Raw genomic sequence first — 26,719 nt, forward strand, 5'->3', positions numbered from 1 at the left:
TTAAAACTTTGCTGAGTCATTTGTGCACCATTGTGAATCAGATTGAGTTAAAAAGAAAATTCTGATAGCCCCTGAATGCAGCATTTATTGCAACCCAAGTTTAACAAATTAGAGAAATTAAAAAGAGTTTTGTGAAAAATAAATTAACATGTAATCCACTTAATAGATTCATTTAAAATAAAATAATTCACAAATTAAAAAACTGAGGTATGAACTGATGTTCATATTATTGTTTGGGGGGGGGGGGGGGGGGTTAGTATAATACGTTTATTTTTATTTTATTTTTTATTTTCAGTGTATTAATAAAGGGAACTGTACAATTTAATTACTGTAAAAGGTATTTTTTATATTATGTGTATTTGAGTTGTATAAGTTTAAAATGACCAAAATAAACTAAACAAAAGAAAGAACACTTTTTGGACATTAACACTTTTTACTACATCAGGATAAAAGTATACACCACCTATTTACACCTGAACAACCTGTACTTAAAACAAAGAATATTTAATTTCAGTTATTTGATTTACCAACAGTTATTTCAGATATTACATTTGTGTTGTTTCATGTGATGGATATATAAATGACAAAGTCCACTGCAAAAGGAAACCATGTTTTTATTATTATTTATTTCCACATTTTACAAAATAATTCACCAACACTTAAATTGACACTAATTCTCATTTGGATAAAAGTTTACTGCTAAACTGCTACAGCGTAAGAAAGCACCCCTTAACCATCATGCTGGGAAAGAACAGTTGTTAATGCTACACATTTAGGTTTAAGGTAACATTATAGAAGACTGTAACTGGCACCTTTAAAAGGTCAGAATAGAGCAATCCCTTACACCCTTTCCTCCCTTTTAACATCTTAACTCGTCACTTTAAATGTACCCACAGTTGAGTCCATTTTATGCAGCTAGAAAAACATTTATTTCATTAAAAATCAAACATCATAGTACCATCAATGTTATGATTTAAATGCCACACTCCCTTTTTCCTCCAGTTCACTGATGCACAAACACTGATGCTCTGTTGACCATCGCAAACAAACAAAAGAAAGAAATTCTCACATGTCCAAATACAGCATCTTTTCTGCAGTTTTAATGGAAAACATTGTGTTTTAAGACACTAAAGATTATTTGTTGTGATGGGATGTATGCATTTTACTATACTAATTTTGCAGGTGAGATATGCATGAAAAGAAAAGTTATTGGTCTGTCAAACTGAAGGAAAGCAGAATAATGCTAACTTTATGACTCACTAAAAAGAATAGATCTGATTTTTGAAGAGTTCAAAAGATCAGAACTATCCATTTAAGTCTTATTGTTGTATTTAACTCTACTAACACCCCTTCAAGGACTAGAGATAAGAAATCTGTTCAGGAGAGAAAATGCTGGTACTGTCTAACATTTATTACTCTAAAGGGGTTGAACTATTGGTGCCACAAATAGGCAGCACGCATGGATCTACCTGCCCAGTACAGTGGCCAGCAGGGCCATTCGGATGTACATGCCGTTCTCTGCCTGACGGAAATACGCTGCCCTTGGGTCTGTGTCCACCTCCGCACTGAGAGAACAACACGAAAGGAGACACAAAAGAAAGTGAAATAGAGGATACGTTTTAGCAAGGCTTTAACAAGACTTATACAGAAGTCCTATTTCAAATGGATAATATTTAGGACAGCTGGTTTTAGGAATTAATCCGATCAAATCCAATATCAGTATGAAATCATATTTCCATGCTCCCAAAATGCCTTCCCATCATACAGCTGATGACTCAATTAGCTGATTGACAGAAAATTCATCTACAGCTATTCTAATAATAATGTATTATTTAAGTTGTTTATTATAGCAAAACAGGCCAACATAACCCTAAATCCATCTTCTCAAATATGAGAATTATTTTGCTTTTCTCTGTTTTATATCTCTGTAAACTGAATATCTTTGGGTTCATCTATCTTTGGGACTGGTGGTCAGGCAAAACAAACAATTTGAAGATATTCCAGTGGGCTATGGGAACTTCTGACCAAAAGACTAATTGAGAAATGAATCAGCAGCTGTAACAATAAAAGTTGGTCGCAGCCTGACATAAAACAACATGTTTCTCTGATTTCAGGGGGGAAAAAAACCTTTTACACATGTAAGAAACCCTGCCATGACATATTTGTTATTACAGAGAGACCAAAGTACCAAAAAACTAATTTTAGGTACTGTATTGGTTTAGATGTGAACGGTACCCAACACTAGGGTAAAGGACTTTGTGGTGACTTACAAAGATGTCTATATCTATACTATCTTATCTAATAAAGGTGAACATGTCATTTTAAAATACTTAATTTTGAATTTCTTTTTATTTGTGGTGCACTGAATTGCTCATAAGTAGGTAGGATAAACAAAATATGATGGTATTTGAGACAGTGACAGCCCAGGCAGTTTAGGGTATAATGGTGCCGGTTGGTGCCTTACCTGATTTCATTGACTCTGGGCAGCGGATGCATCACCACCATCTTCTTTTTGGCAACAGTCATGATGTGAGGGGTGAGGATGAACTGACCAAAACACTGAGACAGAAAAAAAACACACAGACACATAAAATGACATGGAGAAAGAGTGCTTTGACATTCAGAAAATCATCCAGTCTTACAAAAATGAATACTCTAAGCTAACTATAATGGTTTGAACTCTTGTTTGTGATCTAATATGTAATTCTTAGAATTCAAAAGTAAGTGTGCGATAAAGTGTTGTACACTGTCTTGAAAAAGTAAAGTACATTCTGTTGCAAAACACAAAAACTATGACACAGGTAACTTTACATGCTATTTACTAACGCAAAGGTTACATAACATTCATCTAAAGAGGCATTATGACCTTAATGAAGAGAAATGAAAGTTCACTTACGGCCTTGTATTCCTCCTCAGATGCAAACCTCTCCTTCTGGATCCTCGTCATGTAGAGGACATCCGTCTCAGGCAGAGCTTCCTCGATGCTCTCAAACTCCTCCTGCAAAAAAAAGGTAAAAATACCGTAGATATCTTTGCATCATAAGCAATAAACGATAAACGCCCATAGTAACAGTCAAGAACCTTTGCTTATGGTAAACAGAAATGTATCTGATTATACCGTCAAACTTGGTTTGTGATATTGTTTCAAAAGTGTTAGTTCCGAACCTGTCTGATGCCCTTTGAGGCCACGTAGCTGATAATCTCTCCCGGCATGTGGAGGTTCTTAGGAGCCACGTAACGCAGGGTGATGCGGTACTGGGTCAGCAGTTTGGCGAGGGAATGGACCGTGCGGCCGTGTTTAAGATCCCCAACCATAGTTATCTGACCAAAAACATGTATGAAAACATTATAATAAAAGACGGGTATGATAAAACTTTAAAAGTAAAAGTTTAATGACCGTGGATTACTCTAAATTGAAGGATCAGGATATAAATGTAAAGAACAGCTTTCTTTGGTGTAAGATTTTGTCCCCGTCCCTCACCGTCATGCCGTTGACCGTCCCTAGCTCCTCTCTGATGGTGAAGACGTCCAGCAACGCTTGGGTCGGATGCTCACCGACACCGTCTCCAGCGTTGATCAAAGGCTTACGACAATGACGTGATGCGCTCTGGAAACAAGGTACATGAAGGCAAATAACCCCCCAAAAAACGTTGAAAATCCTTGAAACTGTTTGTTAGCAAGAGAACAAATCGCTTAAGCTCTGAGATTATAGAAAACATAGCATAACAGTACATGTGCAGTATATCATAATCAGTATCCCAGTATCCTGATAGTTTTAAACAACCAATTTGGCATTTTGCACTTTAATGTCTCTTGTCCTAAAATGTATTTTTTACATAATTCTTAGTACAATTATTATTATTAAAAGGGATCTTTATCAAAAATGGTAATAATTAAAATATTTTTTTTTAAAATCTTGACACCTGTTAAAAAACCTGAATGTTCATATTAAAGCCACCATGTTTAAAACATTTTTAAAAATAATAATAATAATAATACCTCCAAGGGGTCACAAAAGGTTTTTACAAATTCTGCACATAGTTGTCTTAAAATTACACAAAAATGGATATTGCGATTACAAAAAAAAGAAGGTAATTTTCTTGTTCTTTTATTCTTGATGTCTGCAGATCCAGAGAGAGATTTTGGTTCAGTTAGAAGCAGACAGTCTGTGGATCTGAGAGCTTTCAATAATATCAATAATATAACCAGATGACAGCGCATGAATAGATTTATAATGTATAACAGGATCTTGAAGTCTGTTGTGAAACAGATTTTTATACCATCACAAGTTCTTCTGCTTTTTAGTTTTTATAACACTTCTTTTGTTTACGAGAAAGAATCGGCATTAAAAGGAGCTTTATAATCATATTAGTTACATTTTTCCCCATCATTAGATGTCATATTACTTGCGACAAGTGGCCCAGGCACATCAAGCGCTCGACTTTACATAAAGTTGAAGTCCAAGCTGAAACTCACCTCCACAGCTCCAGGTGTCGGGTGTCGGAGCACCAAGACGTCGGCGTAGCAGCTCATGGTCTGGACAGAGTCGGACAGAGATTCTCCTTTTTGTGTCGATGAGGTGGAGTCGCTGAAGTGGACGACTGAGCCGCCCAGACGCTGCATGGCCGCCGCAAAGGAGCTGCTGGTGCGAGTGCTGACCTCGTAGAACATAGAAGCCATCACCTTACCCTGGACAGAAACAAGAATCTAGCTTTTGAGCTCGGCTTGAGAGGCAGGCGGACTGTAGAAGTTTGTGTTCTCAATCCCTAATGCTTGTTTCCAGTGTCTGTTTAGTCATGTAGTGTGTCTGCAGTCTCACACACATTCACAAGGATAAGAAGACTTACAGCACTAAATAAACACAGATGCTGTTCGTATTAATGAGGCGTACCTTTAGCAGGTCCAGGCTTCGCTCCTTCTGAACCATCAAACGCAAATTGTGGGCAACATTAAAAAGGTGCGAGATCTGAAAACAAACAAAAAACGCAACTGAAAAAACAAACAACTTGCATCGTAATGGTGTTCAAGTTTGAAAGAAAAGTTATTTTAATTTGCCTGCTCTGTTTATGCATCACCTGCTCTTTGCTGAACTGCCTGACAGACAGGATGTGCTGGCCCACCAGCGGGTGCAGCAGAGGAGACGTCTGGAAGTGAGACATCTGTCCAGCAGGTAGCTGTCCTGGTCCAGACTGAGGGGACAGCAGCCTGGACAGGGGAGGAGGGTGGCTGTAACCTTCACCAGCACCAGCTGGTGGGAGCATAACCATCTCTGCAGAGAGCACAGTGACACAATGCACCAGCCAGTTAAGGTACAGTATAATAGGAAGGTTATGCATTTAAATCTTAAAAAAATTAAACAAGGTTAAGGATACTTATACCGCTGCAGTTTTGCACAGATTGTTTAATTCAACAGAAAAGGCTGAGGTGATGCGCTAGAAAATGCACTTTGCACTTTTTGAAGAATGCACAATAGAAAGACATGATTAGTAAGGTTAGTGTACAATTTGATAGATCTACGCAGATGAAAGCTGCTCACAACTGCAGTATGAAAGCAACACTACTAGCTGTAGCTTGATTGACAGTGAAGCTGCAGCTAAGCGGAGGTAGCCTACATCTCAAGACACAGCCTAACTTACCAGTAACCTGCACTTTCCAGACAGCATGGCTGCTGACGGGGAAACAGAGCTGTTAAATGTGTCTCCATGAGTAGTGTTTTTTTTGTTGTGTAAACTTGTCAAACATTGAATGATATCAGTTGTTACAGTAAATAATGTCTAAACCATAAATTTCTGTGTAGCACACAAAAAGAAAAAAAAGTTTTTTTTAGACCCTGACTGTATGTATAAAGGCTGGCATGAATGAGTAGTGGACGTTTCACAGCATTATGGGAGTTTTAAGTACCTGGTGGCAGTCCAGGATCAGAGGAGCGGTGGATGCGAGGAGGCAGCAGGTAGCGGCTCTCTCCTGCTGGCCGTCGGGGGCTGGGAGCTCGGGTTCGGACCGGCCTTCCCATGGAGGAGTAGGACGTGGGTGCTCTGGAGTCTGGGAAACACAGTTAGTACACACTTTAAGAACAAATACAAACATCATGCACCCATTAAACAGCCGTCGCACAATTTTAGTTTCAGAATAGATATATTTCTATGTGATATTATTATTTGCATTACTGTTAAGTTTTTTGTATTATTAATTTATCTACTGTGATTACCCTCGGACTTTCTTTAACAGGTTCAGGAGGATGGATCACAGCTGTGGGCCACGTCTTTACATCTTCACCATAACCTGGAGGTACCAGCACCTGAGAGAGAGAGAGAGAGAGAGAGAGAGAGAGAGAGAGAGAGAGAGAGAGAGAGAGAGAGAGAGAGAGAGAGAGAGAGAGAGAGAGAGAGAGAGAGAGAGAGAGAGAGAGAGAGAGAGAGAGAGAGAGAGAGAGAGAGAGAGAGAGAGAGAGAGAGAGAGAGAGAGAGAGAGAGAGAGAAATTATGTGTTGTGTACCTCAACCTATATTCAGGTAGGTTACATTAAATGGCAATACAACCTGCAATCCAGTTAACACTGTTGGGCACAATTATGGGTTATAATCACAGACCAAAAGTTATTCAGTCATTTAAGAGCGATTGCTGACCTGGCCGTCAATGTAGGCCACCTCTCCTCGTAGAACCACGCGGCGGACTTTACCCTTCACCTTCAGACCCTGGAACGGCGTCCACTTGGACTTAGTGAACTGCATGGCCGGAGGAATCACCCACTCCTGCTCCAAGTCCACCTGAAAAAAAGAACAGAGAGAGGTGATGAAGTAACTCATTCTATAGACTACTATAGTATACTTCTATTCCATCATTGTGTGCGACTGTGTGTGTACCTCCACATAGGTGTTTTCCTGGACAGGCAGGTTGAAGATCTTGCGTGGGTTGTCATAAAGGCGCCTGATGATGTCATCCAGAGTGAGACGTCCGTCGCTGAGCGCGGTCAGCAGCAACGGCAGCATCGTCTCCAGCCCGGGGTAACCTGGAGGAGGACGATCCCCGCTCTTCTCCTCGACTGAGTGCGGCGCTGACAACAACACAAAACACGTTCACAAAACACGTTCACACACCTCTTCTATTCATTATTTAAATAATCAGACTGGTTTCTTCCTCAGATCAGGTCTCTCACCGTGATCTGTGGCAAAGCAGTCAATGATGTCCAGGTTTTCCCAGAGAGCCTCCATGTCCTCGTTTGTTCCCAGCATGGGTCGGACCTGCGCTCTTCGTCGCCGATATCCGCCACGTTTTCCTCACAAAGGAAGAGGTGATGAGGCGCCACCTCGCAGGTGACCTGGATGCCCTTCTGCTTTGCTGCTCGGATGATCAGGATCTGCAGAAGAGGAGGTAAGACCTTTATTAACATGTTCTGAATGGTACTGTAGCACTACAAAGCTCTGCACTATTTGATGTTTATAAAAAATGTTAATGAGCAAAAACCAACAGCATTTACCTCCTCCTTTTTGGCCACATGGCAGATGTGGACTGGCCTCTGGTAGAGCTGAGCCACCATGAGGATTGCAGCAACCGTCTGCTTCTCAGCGTGAGCGACGATGGGCATCTGCTTGGGCCACTTCTCAAAGTGCTTCAAACAGAACCAGACATTTAGTTTAGTGTGAAGGATGGGACATGGAGGAACATCTAAAAAGGTGATTAGCCCTGGCTCGAAGAAATGTCACAATGCAGAGAAGTGAGTATAAAAAAAAAAAAACCCAAAGCTTTGCTCCGGTGACAAACAACTTAATTTGAACAACAAAAAAACAGGACTGAAAATGAAAAATCTAACCATGAGATTAAAGAAAGATTTTTTGAGGACAATATAACAAAACAAATGACACTCATTTCCTACCTTATAGTTTTAGAAGAGACAATGACAGTAAAACAATTTTAAGACACATTGATCTCTCGTTTAAAAATAAAATACCTCCATCCAGAGAGAGACGTTGTCCATCTTGAGAGTGGAGTACGTGTCGTTCAGGTACATCTTCAGGCCGGCAGCCTGGCTAGCAATAGACGGCAGGATGACAGCGTTGTCTGAAGCGGCGCCCAAATACAGGGCGTAGTCACACCGGCAACCCGCTTTGGCCAGCTGATGACACAACACAGGATTTATTCATTTCATTCTATGTCAGTTAACTTTAAGTACACCATCAGAGGGTCTCTCATTTTCAAGAATGCAAAAAAATTACTGACATTGAACTGATCTTTATCAGATTTCTGTGGCGACACACTTTAACCAGAGCATCAACACTCCATTCCACTTGTCTCACAATTTGGACCACACAAATTTGATTTAACCGGCAGTAAAAAAAAAAAAAACAGCATCACGCAATCTTGCCGTACCTTCTGTACCAGGGCCAGAGTGCTGGCATCAGTGATGGCAGGGGAGGTGTTGGGCATCGCACACACCATAGTCACTCCTCCTGCCAGAGCAGCTGCTGTACCAGAGGAGAAGTCCTCCTTATGGGTGGCACCAGGCTCCCGCAGGTGAACGTGCACATCGATCAGACCTAAGAATCAAATCCAGTTTTTACAACATGCACACAAATACTATATTGATATCCATGTATAGGTTTATGGAACCAGAATATGAAGTTTAGAAGCACAAAATAGAAACTGGATTAAATCTAAGTACCCAGGATATTAGAGTATTGATTCTGTTCGAAACAACTTTAGGCCTGTCAATACAGAACTCAGCGCTAACTCTGATAAGGTTGCAGCTTTTGGTTGCGGAAACCAAAATTATGGTTGCCATTTTTAAGTCACCTTCTATTTTGAGTAATAAAGATACTCTACAGTTATACATCAGCCTGATAATGGAAATGTGACATAAAAGAATAAGTCAAACACTTACTTTGCTTCACTGACAACAACAGTTTGCACACACGAGGAAACGCACCAATGCATGTGCAGGGATATTTCAATTTAAATCATTAACCAATATTAAAAGTGTATTTTGGGCTGCAAGTTTTGCTGTTTTCTGTCCCTGTAACCAAAGAGCCAAGATTTGGTTGCCAATTTCTTGAAACGGTTTCAAGACAACCACATTTACATAAACACTGCTTCACCTGAAGACCGTTATCTCCACTGTGTAGCTGCAGACAAAAGATCAGAGCTCCTTAAAAAACCTTCAGTCAGTCATAATAGAGCAATGCAATCACGAGTTGTTTCAGCTGGTTGTAGCGACTCACCAGGCAGACGAACCAGCGTCTGGGATGTCATACTGTCGATGTGAGTTTTTACCGGTGGAGTCCGACCAATCTGACGAAGAGCCTGAAAACACATCCGTTCACATTACTTATGTTGCCATCAAATAAAAAGCTAAAGAATAATGGCAAGAATAATTTTAAAAAATCTATAAATTACCTCGACAAAGAGCTTGGTGCACTTGATATCGATGATGAGCGGGACAGAGTAGTCGATGGCCATGCGTCTCGTCCTGTATCCTTTGGTGACAAAGGAGGAAAGCCTGCGACCGCCGCTGTTCCTCATGGAGAGATTGATGACCAGATCGAAGTGGTTTTCCTCCAAGTAGTTCATGATGCTGCGCTGCTTCTCTTTGGTGGGACACTCGCTCTCCTCCTCCTCAAATGGCCAGTCCACTGCTTTCACCTGAAAACAGGGGATGTTTTATGCTTTGGGGTTTATTTCCCCCGATGTTATCGTCTACTTTCACGACTGGTTGACGTGTTTTTGTCTCACTTTGTCCACTGGATTACAGGAAAACAACTGGTCGGATTTACGTGAAACTTGGTGGAAGGGTGCGGCACGGGCAAAGAAAGAACCCTTTATGTCCTAGAGCGTGTCTGAATTACGGGGCGGATACACAGATTATTTTTCACTTTCGTTAACATTATGAGATAGGGCACTTGTGCTGCATTCATGTGATGTCGTGGTCTGCGCTCTCCGAGTGCCCTTCTAGTGTGACTTTAACTCTTTGAAACACACCTGACTGGATCGATCTTTTTAATTTAAAGATAATTGCAATTAAGTTAACCATCTCTTATTTAATGTAACATTTCAGTGTAAAATAGTAAAATACTGACAATCAGTAGTCCGAATTTCAACTTCAACAGCTGCTGGTCGATCACAAAAAAGCGCACATGTAGTGAGTACTTTAAAAAGCAGAGGTTTGTTACGCCAGAGCTCCCTAGTTTCACCCCACAGTGCCAGTGTGTATTATTACACATCATCTAGATCATAAATCATGATTACCTGACTTGCCAATATAGTTTTCCGCAGTTAAGCGAATAATTAAATGAAAATATGAAACTACTCAATAGGTTACCTTGACTCCATGTTCTGTGTAGAAATCTGCAGTACCCAGGCTGGCGTAGAGGTCGTAACCCAGAGACTCCAGAGCCTGCACGGTGGGCAGCAGCTCACTCTTGTTCTGGACACACAGAACAAAGTAAACAAAATGGCAATCAATCATATATGGATAATACAATCATTTTTTGTATTTTATTAAATTACCAACATTCATCAGCGTTTAAAGAGAGTTTCGGTACCTTGTAGCTGCCGATTGAGAGCAGGATGTTCTTTTTGGGGATCTTGAAGCCAGTGGAAAGCATGGCTTTGAGGTAAGCCTCGTAACGGTTCTCCCCAAAACAGGCCACCTCGCCAGTGCTGGTCATCTCCACCCCGAGCACCACATCAGCTCCGGCCAGCCGAGAGAAGGAAAACTGGGGAACCTGGAGGACAAGGGACATAATTTTAGGAGGAAAATACATGACTCACAGCGAGGTTCGATTCAAGTAAAACGGTCCCCTTTGAAACCCTTAGCAGTTACCTTGACTCCGACAATCCCTTTTCCTCTCATCAGCCCGACAGGCTCCACTTCCTCCCCTACAATGGCATGAGTTGCCAGGGCAACAAGGTCCATGCCCAGTGTCTTGGATATGAAGGGGAAAGAGCGGGAGACTCGCACGTTGCACTCGATCACCTTCAGTTGGTCATCCTGAAAGGAAAAGCACAAAATTTAGCATTTTGTCTCTGTGATCTGTATAAACAGCAGAAGTGAACAGAATGATTCTCACCTTTGCGATCAGCTGCAGGTTAAAAGGTCCAGTGACCTGGAGCTCCAGGCCGATGGCGTGGACGATCATCTTGATCCTCTCCATTGTCTTCTGATTGAGATCCTGGGGCGGCGTCACCAGTGTGGCATCGCCAGAGTGAACGCCAGCGTTCTCCACGTGTTCAGACACGGCGATGGCCATCACGATCCCGTCACAGGCTACGGCATCCACGTCTATCTCCTGGGAAATGCAAAAAAATGTTACCGACTTGATTTTATTAAGTTCATATTCTGACGGATAATCTTAAGAGCTCAACTTTAACTGTATGTCTTTTTGTTTCTAACCTTGGCCTCCTGTATGAATTTGGAGATGACAACAGGGTGTTCCTTGGACACGGCTACAGCGTTAGTCAGATATTTCTCAAGGTCACTGTCACTGTAGGCGACGTTCATGGCCGCTCCGCTGAGAACGTAGGAAGGACGAACCAGGCAGGGATACCCCACAGTCTCACAAAAACTTATAGCAGACTGAAAAAAAAGAAATAGGAAACAGATTTGAGGACTCTGAGTAGTTTCTTCCTAAATTTAAAACGCAGAATGCTTACAAAAACCATAAAGTCTATTAGAGTTTGCCACAGAGACAGTGACAATCGTTTCATTTTTTTTGAAAACTCAGTTTTTAAAAAATATAAACCTCGGTGTCAGAGAGCTCCTTCCACTGCGGCTGGCTGATCCCGATGGTGTCCAGCATTCGGGAGAACTTGAACCTGTTCTCGGCACAGTCGATGAACTCAGGTGAAGTTCCCAGGATGCGGCACTGCTGACGGTGCAGCGACATGGCGATGTTGTTGGGCAGCTGACCTCCCATAGAGAGGATCACTCCCTCTGGGTTTTCCCGCTCATAGATGTCCATGACAACCTGAGACACGTGCACAGTGTGAGTGTTTTAAGTACGGTTAAATCCTAACTAACTGATTCTCCTAGTTTTTTCCAGGGTTCATTTGTGAAAACTGTTTTTGTGACTTTGGGACAGAGGTTAAAAAGATATTTATTACTGTCATCGGTTTTTAGTTAGTGTGAAAATCTTACCTCAAAGGAGATCTCATCAAAGTAGAGGCGGTCACACATGTCGTAGTCTGTGCTGACCGTCTCGGGGTTGTAGTTCACCATGATGGTCTTATAACCCATCTGCGATAAATGTGACATCGAAATGTTATCCAAACAACATTTACTCAAGTTAACTGGCTGCAGGCATCTTGTTTTCAACAATCAAGTCAAAAATAACTATAACTGCTTGAACTAATTTAATAATTCTGGTCCAACAAGTTGTAACAAAAGTTCAGGACATTTGTCAGATATTAATGTACAGTGCGGAGAGCTTCAGAGCTTCCTCCATGTTAAGGCAGATTTACAATTACACTGCATCTCTCGTCAGCTAGACAATAATTCATTTGCTGCATATTTTAAATCAAGCAGTTGTGTTTTTAAATTAGAGGTGAAATAGACATTTTAAAAACACAAAAGATGTGTGTTAACAGCACATTTAATCTGCAGAACAACATAGTACTACAATAATTTACAACTTGTTTAATAATTTCAGTGACACACTCAATCAGTTGATATAACAGTAATAATCAGTCATTAATGTGCAAAGAATTGAAATTCAAATAAATAAAGGTTTAGTCAAAGATTAGGGCTGCACAATTAATGAAGATTAATCATGATCACATTTTTAGCTTCCCACAATTATATGAACTTGATCGATTGCAATATTATTTATTTCAATTCAATTCAAAAAACTTTATTTGTCCCCGGGGGGCAATTCATTATTTATTTAAAATGCCTGTTCCACTCATTGAAAACTAAAACAAGCGCTTCCTAATCTGGCTCGGCTTCACTTTTGGTCGTGGCAGCCTGTGAAAAACTTGCGGCTGTAGTCTGGGTTACTCCCTAATGAACACATTGGCCCTCATTTATCAAACGAACGTACGGCAGAAAAACATGCGTATGACCATTTTCACGCAAACTTCGGCATTTATCAATTTGGACGTGAGCGTGAGCTACGATCAAATCTCACGTCTGGTCTGAGATTGTGTACGCAAATTTGAGCCTGTGTATTTGCAGTGCAGCAAAACCTGTCTGAAAATAATGAACAAACCTCAGCTGTCATTAAGCAGTCACATATTAAGCAGTCACATATTAAGAACAGATCAAAACGGATTCTTAAAACAAATACAAAAATAAAAATTGTGGTTCGAGCGATTGATTGTTCTCATCACTCAGGTGGCCGGGGGGACACACACACTCTGCGACCCCGACAGGGACAAGCAGTTGAAGAGGAATATATGAATGAATGTGTTGGCGCGTGGCTGCAGGAAAGCTCACTGCAGAGCCAAAGTCATTTCCTCGGTAAGTGGTTACCCTGGATAAATTGCATTAAATCAAACAAGGTATCAGATGATTAACATCTTGGTATGGTTCTAGGTGACAAAGGTATTCTCTTACGGAATACCTAATAACCCCGCTGGCAAACCCCGCTATAGAGCAGGAGCGCAGGTTCAGCAGTGCGCGCACACGTACACGGGTCACAGTTTTTATGGGCCCCTTTTACTCTACTCTTAAGACTGACAAAAAGCACATCTTTATTTTGCTCCATCTCGGATGTCAGGATGCCGATCTGTGTGTCGGAAAAGTTTATTTTTGTACCAGTGTTTCTCCTCTGCATGTTTGAACTCAGTGGGCGAGGCCTCCAAACCAGGAATATTTAAGGGTTAATGTTAATGACGATCGAATTCAGCCGCTGCATTTATCAAGGCCCGCTCATTCTTACGCTGAGATTGGTCAGATACAAATGTTTCATAAATCACGTGTGTCCTTACGACCAATTCTGCGCTCAGATCTGTGCCCGTTTTCACGCAAGATTGATAAATGAGGGCCATTGTTTCTAGGAGAAGAACCTTATCTTTAGTCTTATTTTGATGCAAATATTTGAACATTTGCAGGAATGTAGCATGACACTGAAGTGAAAACAGTGTAGGAAAAATATGTTGTTCCTAGAATCAATTAATAATCGTGATTTCAATATTGTTCAAAAAATAATCATAATTGTCATATAGGCCATAATTGCGCAGACCTAGATTAGCCCGGGTCATGTAGGACTCACCTTCCTGAGCTCTGTGATGCACCCAACTGCACACCAATCAAACTCCACGCTGCTGCCGATGCGGTACACGCCGGAGCCGATCACCATGACGTGCTGATCTTTGAAGCCCAGGTCGTCCTCTGTGCCATGATAGGTCAGGTACAGGTAGTTTGTGTGGGCGGGCCATTCAGCCGCCACTGTATCGATCTGCTTCACAACGGGTAGGATGGACCAATCGTGACGCAGCTTTCTCACCACAAGCTCTGTGCTGCAGGAGGGGGGTAAAAATGTTGATCGAGGGGAAATATGACTATCTGAAACACATTTTATCACTAGGGTGTCTTCAGACCCATATCGTCTTCCCCACTCACCTCTGTACGGCCTGTGCTATCTGCTTGTCTGAGAAGCCCAGCTGCTTGGCCTTTCGCATCACCTCTGGAGGCATGGCACTCTCATCCTGGTAGGAAGAGCAACGTCAGCAAAAAAAAATGCAAAGACAACTGTAGCTAATCTTGCCACGTCTGTTACCCTTCATCAAATGTACCTGATTGTACGTCTCCAGCAGCCGCTCGTGGTCAGCGATGTTCTTCATCTTGTGCAGGAACCAGCGGTCGATCTTGGTGAGATCGTTCAGCCTGTCCACCGTGTAGCCGGCTCTGAACGCCGACGCCAAAACGAAGATGCGCTTATCTGTGGGCGTCTGCAACTCCTGGTGAGCAGAGGGGGGCAGAGGCCAGGCGCGATCATTTATCTTACTTGAGATCAACTATCGTGGTGCAAGTTATTGGTCTGCTGTGAGCATTTAAGCTAAGACTTAAGCCAAGCCAAGATCATTTAAACGCACAAGAAAGATTCCTCTAAAAACAAAGATCCACTGAGGCTTACTTAAAGAGAAGGATGAGATCTCGTCACTCCTATAGTATTTATTAAAGAAGGCATCCTTAAAATGGACACTGAGCAACTCATCACTGTTCGAAGGACGTAAGGATTACAGGTATTGGTGGTAGGAAAAAAAACACAAAAAACATGAGGAGGTACAAACTGTTTCTTTTTTACCGTTTCAGAGACAGGCTTGATGGTGTGGTCAAAGCCAACACAGTTCTCGTCCACCATCCTCAGAGCTTTCTGGAAGGCCTCCTCAAAACTGCGGCCAATAGCCATCACCTCACCTGTCGGGGAAAATACCGGTGAAGATCTACTTAATACCTCCGTTGTTCTGTGCTAATGCAGTTTTATAAATGGCACAATACAGTGAAGATCTCATCAAACACTTCTGGTTCGTCTTTCGAGCACCAAAGCATACAATTGGTTGAAAATGATAATTAAATGAAGTTTCTCTTACCGACACTCTTCATAGAGCTGCCAATCTGGGTGGAAACCCTGAGGAACTTGCTGAGATCCCAGCGAGGAACCTTCACCACACAGTAGTCCAAACTGGGCTCAAAGTTCGCTGTTGTCGAGTTGGTAACAGAGTTCCTACATAAAATGCATTCACAGATTATGATAATTGATTAAATGTGAATGTCCCAACCACAGTGTCTCATAGCAGGGCTGGCTGCTATTGATTTTTTCCCCAACTACCTATACCACGGCAGAATTAAAGTCATTATAAGTTTAAAGTTATACGTTTATTTCAAGTATTAACACATACTTCTACAGAGTATTGCTGTGTTGCCTGATTTATTTGATTATATTTTATCCGTAAAAATGAGACACCTACTTGAGCAGAGGCAGTGGGATCCCCAGGCCAAGTTTAGCCGCCACGTAGGCCAGAGGATAACCTGTCGCCTTACTGGCTAGGGCCGAGCTCCGCGACAGACGAGCATTCACCTCGATGATGTAGTACTGCGAAAAACATCAACATGCACAGGTTATAACAGGATCTGTGTGTGTGTTTGGACTGGTGTCCTCCTGGCGTGTGTGTGTGTATCGGTTGTTTTTAAATTATTGTGTTTACCTGTTCAGACTCGGGGTTAAGAGCGTACTGGATGTTGCACTCTCCTACGATGCCGAGGTGCCTGATGACTTTGATGGCCGTGTTCCTCAGCATGTTGTATTCGTGGTCGTTAAGCGTCTGACTGGGCGCCACCACAATGGATTCTCCAGTATGAATGCCCAGAGGGTCAATATTCTCCATATTACACACCTGAATAAGAAAAGCAATGTCTCAAATATACAGTCAAAATACCGGTCAGTTATAGTATATTGTGTTTCTCGGCAAGTTTCATGTGTCCGACGCTTGTGAACGCACGACAGCCTTTGCAACGCTATTGAACGCCCCACACCTGTGTGAGATGCCATATGGTGAAAGTTTAATTTTCCTCCTAATACAGCAGTGGATAGCTCGTAATTTCCTTGTGCCTGTTTTCTCAACATTCGCCTTTACATCCTGAGTTTATTGTGTGTGAACGCCAGAGGTGAGTTTGATGTTGTTTCACTGTCCACAACAATGCAGATGTTAAGCAGGAAGCCTACACACCTTAGCTAAAAACTCACTTGTTCAGACGGCATCTTGGCTCATGAATCAATAAAAACTGTGTGATAATACATATATTTAAAAACAACATGTATAATTTGAATTATTAGGTTAACCATTTCTTTAGTTTCGGCAACCAAGTTAGTGTCCTCTTTTTGTCTTTTTTCATCTATTGTAAACTAGATTTATTTTGATTATTTGCGGTCCTTCTGTTGTTGAAAAACCAACTAAAAAAAGATTTTATAAAGGTTTTTTCGTCATCTGGCGCTAAAACTTAGAGCCTAATCTTGGGAACGGTTGCTCTATGTGATTTATCAATGAACCTCTGCCTGTGGATTCCAGCAGGTAACTGTAAAGAACCTCCATCACAACATCTGTCTCCTCTTTACTCACAGTGACACAGTTGTCGTAGGCGTCGCGCACCACTTCGTACTCGATCTCCTTCCAGCCTTTCAGGGATTTGTCCACCAGCACCTGGGAGGTGTGGGCAAAGGCCGACGTCACCAGAGAGGTGAGCTCCTCTTTATTGTTGGCGAAGCCCGAGCCCAGACCGCCGAGAGCGAACGCTGCGCGAACCAGAACAGGGAAGCCTAGACGCTCTGCAGCTGCCACAGCCTGTAAAGACATAACAGATGGTACACTCAGACATAAAGAAATATAAGGCGTGTTTTAAAAGCAAAGGAGGTGAAATGTCTCCTCACCTGCTCCACAGACAGCGCAGCTTCACTGGGAGCAACGTGTTCATTAATCTCTTCCATCTTCTCCACAAAGATCTTCCTGTCTTCAGTCATCTCGATGGAGGCCACCGGCGTTCCCAGAACCTTTACTTTATACTTCTCCAGGACGCCCAGCTTGGTCAGCTCCACGCCGCAGTTCAGAGCGGTCTGACCGCCGAAGGTGAGCAGCACGCCATCTGGACGTTCATTCTTTATCACCTGAGAGCAAAAAAGTGGGAAGACCAATCCAACAAAACACCTTTGTCAGATTAAATCAAAAGGAAACGTACCACAGCAATAACTATTCATTACAAAAACATTTTACTTTCCAGGAAACTTTGTAGGACTTAAAAAAAAAAAAACAGTATTTCCATATTGTATTTACAGTATTTACATATATTGTATCGTCTCTCATCAGTTACCACATAAAGTGAATTAGAGTGAGAAGAGGTCCTCCATACCTGAGTGACGTACTCCGCTGTGATAGGCAGGAAGTAGACTTTGTCAGCCAGGCCCTTGGAGGTCTGGACAGTGGCGATGTTGGGGTTGATCAGCACAGTCTGGATATTCTCTTCCTTGAGAGCCTTAATAGCCTGGAAAACAAAGTGGAGCAGCCACAATGAAAAGCTGGAAACATTATTTGTAACTTTATCAGCTTATATTGCCCTTTTTGCAACACTTACACAGTCAAATTATAACACTAAAGGCCCCTAAACATGATAAGTGGTTAAAACACTTAGCGCCGGCCGTTCTATTAATTTCCTATGAAGGAGGCGGTGGCGCCAAAAGGTAGTGGCGTGCACCGCTCAGATTTGCCTCTTGTTGCGCTCAAAGTTCAAATTTGTTGAACTTTGACCTAGTTGCTGCTGACCTTTCAAAAGCGCAACCAATGAGATAGAAGCTTTAAATGTGACGTTTATGTTTTCTAGGCAACCAGAGAGCGACATCAAGCCGGATAGAGAGATGAAGAAAAAACGTAGTTTGTCTTTCTGAGTTTCCCCGATTAAAGCCGTATCACGATCCTAGAAGAAAACTTAATGCTTGGAGGTTTATAAGCATCACACCAGGTTTGTGAATTGGCAGTTCACGAGCTAACGGTTCTTATAATACTAACGTTGAATTAGCCGTTTACTGGGTCCCTGCACCCACCCTCGCGGTGAGCCCAGCGCAAAAAGCTGATCATGTGAAGGCCCCTTAAGCCTCTAGAAGTTTGATGCCGGTCTGATTATCCTCCCTCAGACTCCTTTATCCTGCATCCCAAAGTCAGTTTTACATCTACGACATCAGGATATCTGCACCGCTCTTATCAGAAGGTATTCCTGACAAACCTGGGAGCCGGAGTAGTCAAATTCCCCGGCCTGGCCGATGGACAGTCCCCCTGAGCCCAGGATGAGGACCTTCCTGGGTCGGAATACCTCTTCAGGCTTCGGGGATTGCGGGTAGGTTAGGTGGTCCAGGAGACGCTGCTTCACTGGAAAAAACAAAAATCCCAGACAAGCGTTTTCATTTTGTTGCTCCATTTCATAGAATTATTGTATCATGGTTCTTATCGACCAGTAAAGTAGAAAACAATAACGAACTGATGACATTTATAAATAGACAGTGTAACAACTTTTTAGATGGTGTAAGTGTTAGTCTGGAATGACTCCGTGGACTTTTCAGAATGAAAATACATCAAATAAGCCATCAAGACGCTGATCAACCATGTATGGCAAAATCCGGGGGAGATGCTAACAGCCCCAAAGGTCTAACACTGAATCGCTTGGGGCGGTGAAGCATCAGCAACGTAGTTAGAGAACCCTACCTGAACTCCAGTGCATTCGGTAATCCACTTGTACGGACGACCTGTCAACATGGACCTACTGGTAAGGCACAGACTTGTAAAACAGTCTTTTCTTAATAAACTCTGGGTTCTCTTACTATGTTGTTGGTGCTTTGTTGTATGTGTAGGGACCCAAATCATGCTAATGCAGAGGTTTGGTGTTATTTTAAACAATATTGGTTGTTAAAATGCTGTTTTGGATGCATTCAGCTCATTGCCCCAAGCTAATCAGTGTTAGCCCTTTGAAAAAAATTGTGTCATTGGCTTATTTGATGTATTTTCATGCAGAAAGAGACCATGGGGTCCATTTTCGCCAGGCTTACACTTTAGGCAGGTTTAACTAACAGACACACAAACCGAGAAATTAGGGGGAAAAAAAACAACAACAAAAAAACACTGAAATTGCAGTTACCAGTCTTGGCAGTGTTTCCCTCTTTGTGGTCTTTCACGGTGTCAAGGAAGACATCAAACAGGCCGACCAGATCTGTGGGGCCGGCCATGTGCTCTGGGTGGAACTGAACACTGGAAGAAAACAAAAAAGGATTTATCACATTGTGATTTTTAAATCACATCACCGTGTGTCACTGAGCCCTGTGTTACCTGAACAGGGGTTGTGTGTTGTGCACGATGCCCTCGTTGGTGTGATCATTGGCGTTGGTGAAGAGGACGTCCCAGTCTTTGGGCAGGGTGTCGGGGTCAACAGCAAAGCCGTGGTTTTGACTGGTGATGAAGCAGCGGTCTGTTCCCTTGTGGATGCACGGCTGGTTGTGGCCACGGTTACCGTATCTAATCAACAAGAGGGGAGTAAATAAATATTTAGGGTTACAGAATCTGCTACATTCTGAGGAAGAGACAAACGAGTGTGACAACATAGTCTGGTTGGTGTTCAAAAACCTCAAGAAAAAGACAGATATGTGCACAAAAAAAACTTAATCAAACCATACATTTTTTCAGTTTAAACAACCTGTGCTTCCATTTTAAAAAGCTTTCCAAATGCAACCTAAACAATAATTTGTCGGTATCCTAAAGCATTGTGGGAGTTCTGTCCAACGGTTGCTCCAAATGTTTAAGCATCAGTTTTGACCTGTTTTACCCTGATTTACAATATGCTGAATATATTAACCATATTTTTGAATTTTCAGTAAGTTGTGGCAGCTCACTAAAACATATTTAATCCAACTTAATTTTAGTTTCCAAAGTCAATAAGTAATCGTGTTAAATAATCTTGAGCTCAACATTGATGTGAATAATCTGGATTTTTGTTATAATCCTGTAGTCAAAGTGTGCTTCAGCAACAGAAAGGCACAACTCAACATGTTTACAAGACCCAAATTTAAATGTAGGTATCTTTAGGTGGGGGCTTTGGAAGATAGAACAACGTATTAGTACAGGTATAAAAGTTTCTTATAAGGAAACTGGATTTCTCTGTAATCCCCTCATCTGTTGCTATGCCGACAACATTCCAGCAGGGCGATGGGAACACCGGCTGCTCGCTGTGACCTTCACGTGGAGCCTGATAAAGCTGCCGTCAAGAGTCTCACAGATGGGACTGTGGAGGTCTAACAGTGAGGAGGAGCGGACCGCCTTGTTTGTTTTGCCTTTCTCATAACAAGAGCGCTCAGTCCAACACTCCACACTCCACCGGTCATACACGGAGAGCCCAGACTGCTGAGAACAGCAAAAATCTGCCGTTCACATCACAACTCTCCCAAAAGAAAGTTTTGTGGGCACAAATGTCTGTGTTTCTACAGTAGACAGTGTATTTGGAGTTTGAAGAGGTTGCCTGGTTCAGGTCACTGAGGGCACATTTCTGTCTTTGTCCTGTTCACAGAGATCTTCTATAAGCTTGGCAAGAGACTGACTGAGCTCCAGAAGTGAGTGCACATCAGCAGCATGTTCATAATAAGATCGAATTTGACACTTCAGCCGTTGAAATGTTTTTTTGGGGGGTTAATACACAAATTTACCAACTGATTCCACAAAGTCTGAGAGCTTTAGGAAGTGCAGAAAAGGTGAATGAAACCATTTCTCATCTCAGAATGTGAATAGTAAATCACTGATCAATCATTCACCTTTGAGATTTTGATTAATCACAAAAAAAAAGGTCTTTCTTTGATGAAAGTACACAATTGCAGTAGAGTTTTGGGTACTGACTTCATTTTGTAGGTCTTCGCTTCGATGACCAACGACAGCAGCTGATGTCCGAGGCAAATGCCGAAAACCGGCTTGGGATGTTCCACGCAGACCACCTTCCTCACGTTGTTGATGGTGGTCTGACAGAGCTGGGGGTCTCCGGGGCCGTTACTGATGAACAAACCGTCAAACTCTACAGAAAAGTCAAGAACAAATAACCCATTACCACTGATGATGAAGGCTGGACAAATAGATCGCACCGTCAGTCCTGCGTCAGTCCTGCACTTTATTTGTTGCATATGACTTTGAATTTGTCAGCATCTAAAGCAGCAATACATTTGGCATGGTTGGCAACGCATCAAGAACGGTTCAACACTGGCAGAAACAACTTCTTATGAGCGTCTCATTGACAAGAGAAATACCAACTTGGACACTTTGTCAGAAATGTCTTAATTTTCTTATTTATACCCGTCTAAACAGTATGTTTATGCATATTTTTTCTCTGCCCATTTACCTATCTTTATTTTATTTCATTTATTTATTTTAGTACTCTTTATACATGTAGATGTGTGCGTATGCAAATGTATGTATGCGTTTATTTTTTTATCTATATCTTTATTTTATTTTTTTCTCATTCTATTTTTTATCTTATTTTAGTTTATTTTCTTCTATCCTTTTTACATGTTTATGCCTTTTTATGAACATGTTTTGGATATCGCTTTCATAGTATTTTTATGTAACTTTCGTTATGATATGAGATGTACACTGTGCATCCCAAACATAAATATCTTTAAGTTTTATTCCCGAGGTGACCAATTTGCTGCTCTATACCAAATGTCAAAGCAGAGTCCATTATTAGCAGTAGAAGTGTGCGGACACAGACCTGTGCTGTCCAGTGGGTGGTCCCAGGGTACGACAGTAACACGGGCGCCCCTCTGAGCCAGGCAGCGGATCTGGTTGTATTTGATGCCGCAGTCCACTACGGTGATTCGCAAACTACCACTGGGGTTGAATACTCTTGGCTCCTGGAGACAATCAACAGAGAAGTCATCAAATAAAACAGGCCTGGGGTCAGTAAAGGGACTGTTTGTAGTTTTATTTACTTCAAATCTGTGCCGTCTACTTCCTACAAACGTTTTAGATAACTTGTTCATAATGTAAAAGACAGAGAAACAGCAAATAATTTAATATTTAGCTGCAGGGTTTTTAATGTAAAAAGGTTTTTAAGTATCTTGGCGGGTCACCTTCATGGAGACCTCCTGGACCAGGTTCCTCTGGTCTGGGTTATCAAATGGAATACTGTCCTCAGGAGTCCCGTCCACAACCAGCTTCCCCAACATGGTGCCCTTCTCTCTAATCTTTTTGGTCAGGAGGCGGGTGTCAATGCCTGGGGAAAAAAGATTATTTATTAGTTCTTATGTGTTTATATTAAATAGCTTGTGCCTCTGTTTTATACATTAGGAATCTCATCTCATCTTCTCATCTCATCTTCAACCGCTTATCCGGGGTGGGGCCGCGGGGGCAGCAGCTTTAGCAGGGGACCCCAAACTTCCCTTTCCCGGGCCACATTAACCAGCTCTAACTGGGGGATCCCGAGGCGTTCCCAGGCCAGTGTGGAGATCTAATCTCTCCACCTGGTCCTGGGTCTTCCCCGAGGCCTCCTCCCAGCTGGATGTGCCTGGAACACCTTCCTAGGGAGGCGCCCTGGGGTCATCCTTACTAGATGCCCGAACCACCTCAACTGGCTCCTTTCAACACAAAGGAGCAGCGGCTCTACTCCGAGTTCCTTATGGATGGCTGAACTTCTCACCCTTCTATTAAATCGTGCGTTAAATTCTGTATTACTTTATTAGACCAGGATTAGTCATTTCCTGACCTTGTAATCCAGGAACACCTTGCTCCTTGAGCCACTGGTCCAGCGACTTGACTGAACTCCAGTGGCTGGGACTCTCCGACAGCTCTCCAATGATCAGAGCTGCGGCGTGGATCTTTGACGACTCAAACCACTGAGTAAGACAACAAAAAGAGGAAAAGAAATACTATGATAAGAGAAAAACAAGCTTGACCTAGTTTTCTTCTTTTTTTTTCCTAATCGAGTGATTTAGTGTTGTTTAAACCCTAAATAAGTGCCCACCTTGCTCAGTCCAAACTCTCCATCTTCCTCCAGTGGTACGCCATAGTTGCCCACCAGAGGGTAAGTGAGGGTCAGCAGCTGGCAGCGGTACGATGGGTCAGTAAGAGCCTCGGGGTAGCCCACCATGCCGGTCTGAAACACTGAACACACAAAACAAAACACAGTTATATTTGAGAGGCACTAAAATGATAAAACACAAAGAGTATTTATAAGTCACTGACACCAAAGCGTGTTTAAAGTAAAAGCTATAATTCCCACTAATTGACTGGTAATGACGTAATGAAATTGGTATGCATCTGTGAGGGACTCCACTCAACTACCAGCAGAGTTGCATTCCAGTCTGTTGTGTGTAAAATGTCCGCCAAACTGCGCTTAAAATCCCATCACTTGAACGCTGCCTTGCTCATTGGCACCAGTACGCGTGTCATAGAGAACAGTTTGTCCTCCTATAAAAATCAATAGTGCCCTATCTTTAATCCGGCACGCCTACTCCACGTTGAGCTGCATCTATTACAACACAGATCAACTTTCAGAATAAAGAAAGTTATGCTTTATATCTAACATAACACAGGTGGTGGAGTAGAGTGACAGATAGTGAAATGAAAAGATGCTTGGTTATTTATCCGTAAGTGACATGAATACAGAAAATGCCATGTGGTTTACACGTCTGCCTCATAACAACGTGCGCTGACACAACATTAAATTGACAGTTTTTTGAATGGAGTTTGGCGACACGTTCCTATAGTAGCGTTGAGTTATGGAGGGGGGGGGTTGGCGCTTTACAACTCGGACCAACAACCGCCATGTCAACCAAAATAACTAAATACACAACGTTAGAGCCAAAAAGACTACCCTGAAGTTACCCAATTTACGCAGGTGGGCTTTGCACGGTCTAGCTAATAATATAATAGATATTAGCTTCTAGGACGTACCAACTTCTCCCGACACTGACACATTTGCACCAAAAAGGAGGCCTTTGAACGTCGTCCCGTCCTCTAGAATCAAGGTTGCCATCTTTGTCATCGTTTCCTCAGATAGCTTCACTGCTGTAACCGGAGAACTGCTGGATGTTTCAGAGAAGTGATGACTGATGACCCCCACCAGGTCTCCACGTGAAACTCACGCCGCGCGAGCAAGCAGGAGATGGAAGATGCAAAAAAACTACCAATGAACACCAGGTTTGACCGCCGAGCAGGTCCCTGCCGGCGTCTCAATGGATCCGGTGGCGATGAGGCAACAATCAGACAAAATAGCGAGTGTAGATGGATAATCTGCCGGTTAGTCGGACGGGACGGTGAGAGAAAAGTGTTCCACACGCGCCGCCACAGTGTGGAAGTCGGCCCGCAGCCTGGACCGGGAAGTTTGACGCGGTACCACACAGCATTTCCGTTGAGGTATTTCAAAATAAAAAAAGCCACAATGACCATAGATGGGGGTACTTTATTCATTCATTTAGTTAGTTAGTTAGTTAATTAGTTAGTTAGTTAGTTGGTTACTTTTACAAAGGAATATATTCAAGATTCAAAGTGTTTATTGTCATGCGTACAGTAAATAAACAAGTTTCCCTGTACAATAAAAGTCTGACTTTGCAGTCCACAGAATGCCAAACAATGCAAATCTATGTATAAGAATGAAAAATATACAAAAATAAAGCATTTTTTTTAAAGGTTGCTTGTCTAGGATGATTATGCTCCTAATTATACAGTATATATATATATATATATATATATATATATATATATATATATATATACTGCATATTAGGACGTAGTTTTTCTTTTCAATGAACATTATAATCTTATACAATGATTTCTTATATAATAATAAGAAATACCTAGTACTTAAATATCCAATCAGAAAATAAGGAAGTAGAAAACATAACAATACATATAAAGTAAATAAATAGATACAAAAAAAAATAGAAGGTGGGCTATAGAATGACATTTGCTTAAAAAGGTGGCACTGATTTGATAGTGTAGCTCTATGGATGTGATCTTTCAGGGAGTACTTTATTATAAACCAGGTGGGAAATTGTGCTACAACAGCAGCATAGTAAAGTTGTACTTTAGCTCAATTAAAACCAGTCTGACGAGCCTTTGATTATTTTTTAAAAGGGCATGGTAATCAAGTGTAATAGCTGGTGTGCCCTTTTGTTTTGTTTGTTATGTGCGTAAGTTTAAGTACATATTTTGATTTTTGCAAATAAGGTGCCACAAAACCAGGAACTTTGCCTTTCACATATTGTTCCTGGTAAATTACTGGGATAGCCTTTCAGGCACTGCTAGTGATTTTGACTCTGCACACATGCTTGCAGGAACATTTCCTTTTCACATTTGCCATGGCATGGCTGGGTTAGATGGGGGGAAGGGACATTGATTATCCCTCTAAATGTTCCTGCTTTGCATTCACAACATGTTGGGTCTGGAGGTGGGACATTGGCAGTACAGATTACCCTGAATATGGATCTCTGGTTCCCACATGCAGGAAATAACCCTGCACAATTCAGCGAAAGACTGCATGTGTGAAAGGGCCCTAAAATGTGATATCAGTTCTGGAAAACCATGTTTTCACACATGTGGGGCTTTACTTTGGTGGTAGAACGCTCATTCCCGGTTCAATCAGGAAACTTAACACATGTGGCGTCATGACGACGTCATCACGTCGGGGGGCGTACCTGCGACGGCAACTTTTCAACAGCTGGAATTCTTTTTGCACCCACTAGGATGGCGATGTTGGTCAGGTTATCTCTACAGCTGCTGCACGATTACCATGAAATCTTAGTATCTGAAGTAAAAGTTCAAAAGTGATGACAAAATATTTATAGGACCAAAAGTAAAAGTACTCATTGTGCGGAATTTCAGAATTATATATATATATATATATATATATATATACATATACTGTCGTAGCAATAGATACAGGAAATATTTCCTGCCACAATCCATCACTTTATATAATAACTCTCTCACCTCTGCCTGACAGAGAACTCTGGTCTCTATACTGTTTTGTTGTATATATTATTATTGTTATAGTATATTTTGCATATTTTGGTTTGTTGTATATATTATTATTGTTTAGTGTTAATAGCACACTGTGCACTGTATATATACACTATACACTATATATATTGGATTCTATGTATGTTATGTACAAAGTGTTTTATTTGCTGACCCACTACTGCTGTAACAAAATAACTTCCCAGTCTGGGATCATTAAAGTAATTCTATTCTATTCTATATCATATCAATGGGTTATA

The 26,719-nt window shown here is 41.8% G+C and overlaps 1 protein-coding gene across 1 annotated transcript; it reads right to left on the minus strand.

The window, feature by feature from the left end:
* Nucleotides 1-656: 656 nt before the first annotated feature.
* Nucleotides 657-24,605, minus strand: cad (carbamoyl-phosphate synthetase 2, aspartate transcarbamylase, and dihydroorotase). Its single transcript, XM_083934288.1, is given in 46 exon segments — nucleotides 657-1,565; nucleotides 2,465-2,559; nucleotides 2,897-2,998; nucleotides 3,166-3,321; nucleotides 3,482-3,607; nucleotides 4,477-4,689; nucleotides 4,892-4,966; nucleotides 5,076-5,269; nucleotides 5,902-6,003; nucleotides 6,006-6,042; nucleotides 6,209-6,298; nucleotides 6,626-6,766; nucleotides 6,863-7,053; nucleotides 7,156-7,251; nucleotides 7,254-7,356; nucleotides 7,477-7,608; nucleotides 7,948-8,112; nucleotides 8,367-8,533; nucleotides 9,215-9,296; nucleotides 9,390-9,635; nucleotides 10,312-10,416; nucleotides 10,535-10,717; nucleotides 10,816-10,983; nucleotides 11,063-11,281; nucleotides 11,386-11,568; nucleotides 11,735-11,959; nucleotides 12,130-12,228; nucleotides 14,204-14,450; nucleotides 14,554-14,639; nucleotides 14,727-14,891; nucleotides 15,239-15,351; nucleotides 15,525-15,658; nucleotides 15,903-16,027; nucleotides 16,140-16,328; nucleotides 17,052-17,273; nucleotides 17,360-17,593; nucleotides 17,836-17,967; nucleotides 18,703-18,845; nucleotides 19,609-19,718; nucleotides 19,797-19,982; nucleotides 21,351-21,522; nucleotides 22,213-22,354; nucleotides 22,574-22,716; nucleotides 23,206-23,335; nucleotides 23,464-23,603; nucleotides 24,396-24,605. Coding segments are annotated over 46 exon segments (6,699 nt in total). The 5' UTR covers nucleotides 24,487-24,605; the 3' UTR covers nucleotides 657-1,465.
* Between the last annotated feature and the right edge of the window lie 2,114 nt (nucleotides 24,606-26,719).

Source organism: Echiichthys vipera (genome assembly GCF_963691815.1).
Source record: "Echiichthys vipera genome assembly, chromosome: 19".
Classification (NCBI taxonomy): domain Eukaryota; kingdom Metazoa; phylum Chordata; class Actinopteri; order Perciformes; family Trachinidae; genus Echiichthys; species Echiichthys vipera.